The sequence below is a fragment of the Parasteatoda tepidariorum genome, chromosome 4, assembly GCF_982258835.1.
Source record: "Parasteatoda tepidariorum strain Cologne lab strain chromosome 4, Ptep-v5.0, whole genome shotgun sequence".
Classification (NCBI taxonomy): domain Eukaryota; kingdom Metazoa; phylum Arthropoda; class Arachnida; order Araneae; family Theridiidae; genus Parasteatoda; species Parasteatoda tepidariorum.
This window is the reverse complement of record NC_141758.1, coordinates 64,820,250-64,830,119: the sequence shown is the minus strand read 5'-3', so window position 1 is coordinate 64,830,119 and position 9,870 is coordinate 64,820,250. Positions and strand designations below refer to the sequence as shown.

The window sequence follows — 9,870 nt, the reverse complement described above, 5'->3', positions numbered from 1 at the left end:
TTAGGAGCTGTTTAATCGGATTTTATGGTACTTCTGATTGACTATTTAAATGCTCCACCTTTTCGGGGCGATTTTAAGTTTTCAGACTATGTAAAACTGTTAAAAAATTTTTTACATCGAATAAGATTTCCATTTAAATTAAATTTATTAAATCAGTATAATTCGACAACGTAAAAACTTTATTCGATTCGGTTTAAAATTGAACAAAATATATGTTACTAATGTAGTTACACTTATTCTAAAGACATTTTTCATTCAATGTCTTGCCAATTTGCTAAAATAATTTATAGAAGATAACATACCCAAGCGCAAAGCAAACTATAATAATAGACAACCTGTTAAAGTTTTAGGAAAATTGGACAAAAATTTGAATAAGTCATTGAACCATTGAGTCCACGGGGGAAAGGGGCATTTTAAATAGAAAAATATTTTATTCTGGAATTCCTTATTAATTATAATTTCTGAATTTAGCGCCACTTTAAAGCCACGTCTGGGAACATATGTATCTTCTTGCCCCCCGGCTATGCCTCTGTTCCATGCTCCCAGTTTAAAAAAAAGAAGAAAAAAAAAGACAGAGAACAATAAATTTACCGACACTAAATTGAAATTAAAATTTAGACAAGTTGATATTATGCATTGTCGGATAGACATTGGAAAAGAATATCCTGAAATTTCTAAAAGAGCTGGGAAATACCTAATGTAATTTATTTCAACGCATGTACACCCTTGTGCAAATTAATTGAAACAAACTCAATAAATTCAGAAAACTAAGAGAAAATGCTATTTTATTTAAATTTATACAAACTCAAAAATTTTTAATACATAATATGATCTCCACGACACTTTATTAACATTTGGACACGATTCGGCATGGATTCCACTAATTTTTTACAGTCATTTATAATATTTGTGTCCTTGTACCACACTTGAATTAACGCCGTGATTAGCTTCTCCATAGTTGTACAGTTCATATTTAACAGGCGATTCTTGCATATGGCCCAGAGATTCTCAATTGGGTTGATATCCGGAGAGTTCCCTGGCCATTCCAATGTCTCAATTTGATTCTCAGACATGAATTTCTTGACAATTTTGGACGTATGTCAAGGAGCTAAATCCTGTTGAAAAATCCCTGTTCCATCAGGGTATCGTTTCTTCAACTCTGGAACAACTTTTTTACCCAGAATAGTAATGTACTGCTCAGAACGCATCATACCGTCAATAGGCTGCAAAGGTCCAACCCCATTGTAACCGAAACAACCCCAAAACATCTTCTTTAAAAAACACGAAAAAAAATGTTTGTTTCAATTAATTTGCACAAGGGTGCATGTAAAAAATTTTTGTCTCCCTGTATACTGTAACAAAAACAAAATACAGTAACAGATTAGACTCAGAGTCATTAAAAAATTTCCATTTTATTAATTTGCTAAAATTATAAAAAAATGTTGCTTTCTTTTTATACCAATAGAATATATTTTATAACAGCGATTCCCATTTTTTTTCGCCTGTTGAACCCTAAATGGTCAACCTTTTTTTGACCGAACCCCGACTTTATAAATTAAGTTCCTATGCAGTTGTGAATATACAAACCAAAGAAAGACTAAAACTACTGAACGACAATAGTAAATTTAATAACCAATAAGGGATTATTCTAATATTTAATAAGAAGAGTAATATATCTACATCGTTTTATCATTAATAATCTTAAATTAGTTTGGACGTACGACAGTTGAATTCGCAGTCCACGAGCTAAATCTAGTCTAGATATGATTTCGTTTTTTTCTCTAAACATGAGCTAAAAATGAATAAAATAAGCCGAATTATGGGTTTTCGTTAAAATGAAAATTAGAAAATATAAACTTGGAAAATGGTTATTAGGGAAACACATTTATTTATTAACGAATTTTGTTACTTCATTTTGATTTGAAGATCGCAATGGGAAATACTAATGCACTTTTTCATAAATGCTTGTCCTTTCAATAATATATTTAATACATTACTAGAAAAATCATATTTTTTGTTTCAAAAATATTTGCCACTTCCTTTCCATTGGCAATTTACTTTAAAAAATTTCGTAAAGACATCAGAAATGTTAAGTTAATAATGATTTATTAAATGGATCTAAATATATTTATATGTCACTATACTTATATGTTTAAAAAGTTCTTAACTTTCGGAACCCTTTTAACCCTTTCCATTGGGTTCCGCGGAACAACATTTGGGAACCACTGCTTTAGAAAACCAAATAAACCCCATTAGCTACCTTGCGATTTATTTTCTTATTAAGATGTTTGTGTTGCGATAAAATAAAGATCCAATAATAATTTCATAAATTTGAGTAGAATAGCGTTTTGATATCCTTTTTTTTCCTGCTCTTTGATTAAGAGGTTCCATCAAGAAAATGTTAAGTTCAAAGGGTTAACCAAAGTGCAAAAGGTTGAATAACCCTGGTTTATTTTATTCCACAGCTTAATCCCTAACTGTGATGCATAATTATGAATGTGAAAATAATTTCAAATTCGGTGGTATTGTGTAATATTTATTAAAACAGAATGTGTAAAGGGACTTGGAACTTAGATTAAAAAAAAAATCTAATCAACCCATTAACATACCAACTTTTAATCTTTTCTCCCAGAAGCATAATTATGAATTTGAAAATAATTTCGAGCTGGTGTTTGAATTTCCATTCCATGATGAATAAATTAGGTGGTTTCCCGTTGCGGAAATCATGACGGGAAAAAAACTAGCTTCTAACTCCCCCTTTACTCGAAACTGAAAACGTGCATGGAGTTTTAATTCTTGTTTTCGAAACTTCTGCGCATGCGCCAGGTACATCTGCCGTTGGAGGCCGAACGTTACGGTAAGGTGTGTTTGGTTTTAGAACAGGTGGTTCATTCTGTCGGTCTGCTTGGGTTAATGCCATTACATCCGCTCTTTCTCCCATTCCTGTTTTCTAAATAACAAAGTGAAACTATTTTTTTTTTTGTGGAACAAAATTAACAACGGATTTCTCTTTCTCGAATTCTATATCTTACTAAAAGATCTTTTTGGTGACAAAATTTGATTACCAGTTCAAGGAATTCATGTGAAGTGTGATTTTGTGGAAGAAAACAAAATTGTGATAAAAAATGAAGCCAAAAGATGAGAGGTAAGTGCAACTTTTGTGAATGAACAGGAAGTTTCTTTTCGAGGGAGAGGAAGGGAATGGTTGAGTTTAGTTGTTATTTATAACGACGCTCATTCTTTTTATAGAACATGTTAATTTTGATTGTAAAAAAAAACATTGAGTTAAGATAAAGCTTTGATGATTTCCGTTGTTTTATGTAAGTTCATTCTACTGAATAATAGTTATAACAAAATTCTGCTGAAATGATGAAAATAATAGTTATAACAAAATTCTGCTGAAATGATGAAAATAATAGTTATAACAAAATTCTACTAAAATGATGAAAATTAATAGTTATAGCAAACTCATTCAGTAAGAAAATAGTTATATCACATATAAGTTGCCTGCTCACAGTAATTTTAAGTAATGAAAATAATGATTAAATCAAAATTCTACTGAAATAATGAGAAAATTTATGAAATGAATTATAAAGACTTGATAAGTTGCGTGCTGGCAATAATTAAAAATTTATGAAAAATGTTTTTTTTAAAATTTTTTATATATATATATATATATATATCATAAAAAGGCATAATGCCTAGAATGTTTCATAATTTCTAATGAAGCTCATTCTTTAAATAGAACTTGCTAATTTTGATTGTAAAAAAACTTGTTTTTATTTAGGCTCGCTCTATTGAAATGATAAAAATAATAATTATTGTATTGTATTATAATTAATAAATATTTGCTGAAATAATGAAAAAAATAGTTACAGCAAACATAATGATTTGATTAAGTGGCTTGCTAGCAACAATTTTAAATTTAATATAAAAAAGAGATTTTTTTTTGATAGATAAAAGAGCAAAAGCTGGTTAGAAATAGTCCTTTGAATGTACAATTATTTATAAGGAAATTTATTTTTTGTATAGAACTTACCAATTTTGATAATATGAAAAAAACATTATTATAAGTCCAGGCAATGGTGATTTTCTTTGCTTATTTAGGTTCATTCTACTGAAATATTGAAAGAATTGGTTATGACAAATATAGGAATTTTTTTAAGTTGCGTTCTGGGAATAATTTTAAATTTGAAAAAAAAAAAAAATGATTCGTTGATAAAAGGAAAAGGCTAACCAGAAATATAGTACCTGGTGTAACTCTTAAGGGGTCACAGTACCCAAAATATGAGCAAAATGTCGATATTTTTTATTGCTTATAATAAAACTTCAAACTATTTCAAACGCACTGAGAAAAAATCATCTCTCTATCTACATTTTTAAAAAGTTATGAATGATTTTAGATTGCCCTAAAACAGAAACTTGATCAGCAGACAGACTTTAAAGTGCTTTTGCTCATAGATGATAATTTTGTGTTTTAATCTGAATTAAATCCCTAAGGAATTTTTTCAATTTAAGATAAAGCTTTGAAGTAAACTTTTTTATCTTAAGTATAATACACTTATTTTAACTGTGCATGGAATAAGCATTTTATGTGGTATTACAACTTTTACAGCATATTATATATACCTGAGAGGAATTTTTAACCTTTTTTTCAACCTTTTTGCATAATAATCTATAAAAAATGTTCAAATTCATACATCAACAAATGAATGCACAAAATTGTTAAGATGAATATTGGAAGCACTAAGAAAAAAAAAGTTTTTGAAAATATGTTAAAATAATAAAGCTTTTAGGATTTAAAAATTTTGAATTTTTTCAATTTTTGTTAAAATTAAAAAAAATTAAACTGTTTAATTATTTTTTTGAAGTTAAATTATTGATTATAAGTTAAATGAGCATGTAAAGCATCTACAAAATGAATGATTGTACATTTATTTAAAAAAAATGTTGCGAGGATACTGTGACTCCGTAACTAATTTTTTAATTTTGTCTTCATGCAACATTAAATTATTTTTTGTTTCAGTTTTAAACTATTAAAAATCATGATTGTAAATTTACTATTCTCTTTCTTTCATATCAAAAGAAAAATTGGATAGCTAATATTGGTGTAAAGTTTGTACACAAAAAAAAAGCCTAGTTACACTTAACGCAATGCGATGATTTTAAATCTTACATACATTCTTGCCGTGACGAATTAGCTGAACTTTAGAACAGAGAAATAACTTAAATATTTTAAAAGTTATTAAACTTTTTTAAGAATCGCCAACTATGCGACATTTTTCCAACTAGATGAAAATCATCAAAATCACTGCCTTTTTCTCAGTGTTTGCAAATTTTTATGAGCCCAGGTAATGCAGTATAAGAGCAAGTTTTTAAATTTTAAAAAAATTAGACCACAAGCACTTTTCATTTTCACAAAACTGTGACTTTCCTCCATATTGACGTTTAGCGCTATTATTAAAATAAGAGTAGATAGCATTGGCTTTTAGATGGACTAAACTTGACCTAACACTGCATATTCAGAGCCGGATTATACCTTTCGTAGGCCCTCTCCTCCTTCCCCCACTCCTCCCCTCTTTTCAAAATATATGCTAAAATTTTCTTGCATATTTTTATTTACATTTTTATTAATATGGATTTTAATTTACAAATTTGTTTATCGAACTTTATCTGCAATTCGACAGCATAATACAAGATTTCGTTGAATCCAAAAATCGCAAAAAAGTAATATATTAGATCATAAGATTCTGCAAAATAATTTATTACCGAAAAATATTATATATTTATTTGTATCTTCATAATTTTGTGCAAAATAAACCTGTTGTTTTTAAAGCTAAATTATTTTTGTCAACAATTTTTTTTCTTCCAAGTTTTTCGTAGGCCCCTGAATTTCGTACACCCTTAGCACGTGCCTAGTGTGCCTATAGGTTAATCCGGCCCTGTGTATATTATTCAAGTAATGCATTTCAAACACAGTTTAAAGCTGATTTATATCAGAGTTATAGAAAAATAAAAAAGAAAATCAGTTTAATTTATATGAATTCAATTTCATCTCACTTTTTGAATGGATTATTTACACAATCGATTGATAATTATTTTGAATATACCTTTATAAGAATCTCAAACAATATTAGGTATGCGTAATCATTTTTCGAATGACGATTTCTACAGCTCTTGAAACCACGCACTTTTTATACGGATCATTGTGATTAATATCTGTGTTTAGCGCCATAAAATGGAAAAATAAAATAAAATAAAATACAAAATACAAGAAAAAATGAGTAATATCACCATTTCATCATGATGGTGGTAAGAGAAAAAAGAAACTAAAGATTTCACCCAATGGATTTCACTGATTAATACTGATACGAGAATAAAATCATATCAAATAAATCTAAAGTAAAATTACTAAAAAATTGATTACAATTAAGAGATAAAAAAATTCATCTTTAATGATTGAATAAAACTTTCTTGATTTAATACCACAACACATAAAACTAGAGTGGGGGAAATTTTGCACTCACCGGGTACTGTCCACAATGTATGTTTTTATTGACTTTGAATCCTTCATTTATCTTACAAATTTTTTATAAGGTTACTAATTATTTTGATTAAATTCTTGTTATTATATATGCATTATATTAATGATGCATTTAATTTATTAATAATAATGAAATAGTAAACTATATTTAACCTTTAATAACTGATGTACCCAAACTAATACCTTTAATTATAGTTTGAATATGCAATAAAAGAACTTAAGGTCATAAATAAAATATTTGATTCCAACCTATTTTTAGCCAGGATATAGTTGTTCGATTCTCATGGGATTTTTTACTAATTGAGCGCTTTAATTCATGGTTTCATTTATTATTACGTTTTGCTTTTATTCTCCATTCAGAAACTTTTTTATTCGTATTCGTTTGTTATTTCATTTTTCATGCCCAACTAAATCCTTGAAAATTCTGGAAAATACTTGAGGAAATAATAAAATATTACAATTTCAATTTTATGTATCATATAATTGCTAAATAATTAAAATTACTTACTGCCGTAAAACTATTTTTCCTTGAAAACGAACAAAATGATACACTTGTTCAAATGATTCTTATAAATTGTACATAGTTTATTAATTATTTTTTAACTTTCATCAGTTTTAAACTTTTTTACCATTTTTGAAGATTCTTTATTCAACGTACAGTGCGCCAAAGAAAAAAAATAAATATAACTGCCCACCCTGAATAACTCTTCATCTAATGATCAGATCCTCACATTTGTTCTAGGTCTCAATCTTGATGGTTAGAGGGGTTGACCTGAAATATGCTAATTAATTATTTCAGACGATATTTTATAATACGAAATCCGACACAAAAACGTTCTTTCTTTGAATAAACATATCATTTATTCGACCGAATCGATTTTTTGAAAAGAAGTTTTGAGAAATCGAATTTAAAAAAAAGTGCATTTAAAATTTGATTTTATTCAACCGATTGCTCTCAAAGTTTGCATTTTGCCATTTAAAATGACGCGTGCTAAAATGATGTAATAAATTGAATACCTTAAATTTTTCCTATTATTATTATATAAAATAATTAATATTTACTAATAGTTAGTTTTTGCATGGAACTATCTTTGGATAAGCGAACTTTATGTGCAAAAATGTTTTAATTCGTTTTAGAGATTTGACGAAATTTGAAGATTGAACACTAAAAGTAAAATTAAGATTAAGGGATCCAAACGTTGGACCGCTCTCCTGTGAGCAAACTATTGTGACCATATTCTCTAGATTGCGGCTACCCTCTATATTTTGAAGTTAAAAATTCCGAGTCCATCATAAAAATGGTATGTTTATTCTGAGAAAGTACATTTTTGTGTCTGATTTCGTAACTTAAAATATCGTCTGCACTAATTAATTGGCATATTTAAAGTCACCCTCTCAATCCATTAAGATTAGGTCTTAGAACATGAATATCCGATCATTAGATCAAAAGTTATTCTGGGTGGCTCGTTTTTTTTTTTTGGTGCACTGTACATTTCCTTTCATTGTTGATTTTAATATTATTTTAATATCATTTAAATATCTATTTGAGCACAAAAATTCAAATATATAAAAATAGCTTAAAAATGTAATTATATATATATATATAAATAAGAGTTTAAAATGAAGATAAAACAAAGGAAAGTTACAGACATATGAAAAAAAGGGGGGGGGGACGAAAAATAATAATAAAAAGAAATAACAAACAACTGGAAAAAAAAGGATAAATTTTTTTTAAAATCCGTAAAAAAAAGGTATAATCTTTTTATCAGCCCACACGATTATATCGCAAAAAAGAGTGCTTTCTGATATTGTGCCAATATAGCCAAAGCAAAATATATTAATATATTAATATATTTTTATATATTTTGCTTTGGCTATATTGATACAATATCAGAAAGCACTATTTTTTCGCGGATATTATCGTGTGGGCTGGTGAAAAAATTAGATCTTTTATTTTCCGGATTTTTAAAAAAAATTATCATTTTTTTTTCTTTTTTCCCCCAGTTGGTTGTTATTTTTTTTTATTATTATTTTTCTTCCCCCCCTTTTTTTTTCTTCATATGTCTGTAATTTTTCTCTGTTTTATCTTCATTTTAAACTTATCTAATGAGTTCTGTTTACTTGCAGCTTATGCGCAATAAATGAAACTTATTGTTTTTCTTAATTTTTTTCGTGTTTTCTTGTATTTATTTATTTTGTTGTATATATATATATACAGTCAAACCCCGCTATAGTGAACACCCGGATATAGTGAACGAAATGTTCGGTCCCGTGCCTTGCTATAAATGGATAATGTTATTTTTTGTGGATATAGTGAAGAAATTGCATATAATGAACTTTTTTCTGTCTTCAACTAATTTTTTTTGTAATAATTTTGAAATTTCTACTTAAAAAAAAAAATACATATACCGATTTTCAAAACCATTTATAGTGGGGAATGTGCATTTTTTCTTGTTTGCTTCTTTTATCTCACTTTCCCATCCCTAAACAAACAAAGCAGATGTTTCCAACCTAGGTTGGATCAATATGCATTTTCTGTCAGAGGGAATGAGCAATTATTCATTAATGGTCAAAGGGTTGGACACTAATATGTGTTGATAAGGCCCTCATTTCAACTTCTTTTTGCTCTCAGTTCAGTTTAAAAAATCATGCAAGCAAGTGTCTCAAATTTAACTATGGCGAACAGTAAACGTAAAGCGTTCTCCATTGATGATAAAATGGGCATAATCAGAAAAATTAATAATGGATGCAATCAAGCCGATATTTGACGGGAATATAAACTATCCAAATCTGCAGTTTGTGAAATATGGAAAAAATAGGCAATTAATAATTTCTGCTCATGAAAAAAAATTTAGATGGCAGAAAAAAGTTGAGAAAAGCAGATCACAAGGATGTTGAAGAAGCATTACTGAAGTAGTTCACCAATCGAAGTATCTGGACAAATGTCGATGAATTTGCTAAGCGATTTTATGAGACTACTTTTGTGGGCTCGAATGGCAGGTTAGACAGGTTTAAAAAGCGGAACGACAGAAATTCAGGAAAAATTATCTGAGAGTCGGGAATTTTTTCGATATCTGATGTTGAGGATTGCTCATCAGCTAAAGATTACTAATTTTTTTTTTTGTACGCAGGACAAAAAGTAATGAGAAATAACACATTTTTTGCTACTACATAATATTTTTCAGTCATTTAGTTGAATAATGTGTAATAAAAGGGAGGAGTTTGGGAACCATTAGTTAAATTGCCTGCGTAACGGATATAGTGAACTCCCGGTTATAGTGAACAGAAATTTCGGTCCCTTGAAGGTTCACTATAGCGGGGTTTGA

At 28.4% G+C, this 9,870-nt stretch overlaps 1 protein-coding gene across 1 annotated transcript in view; it reads left to right on the top strand.

Moving 5' to 3' along the window:
- The first annotated feature begins 2,830 nt into the window (after positions 1-2,830).
- Positions 2,831-9,870, top strand: part of LOC107444090 (uncharacterized) — an 89,729-nt gene continuing 82,689 nt past the window's right edge. Inside the window, exon 1 of the mRNA XM_016058171.4 lies at positions 2,831-3,145. Coding sequence (XP_015913657.1) covers positions 3,126-3,145 — 20 coding nt within the window. The 5' untranslated portion in view covers positions 2,831-3,125. The remainder of the gene's footprint in view (positions 3,146-9,870) is intronic.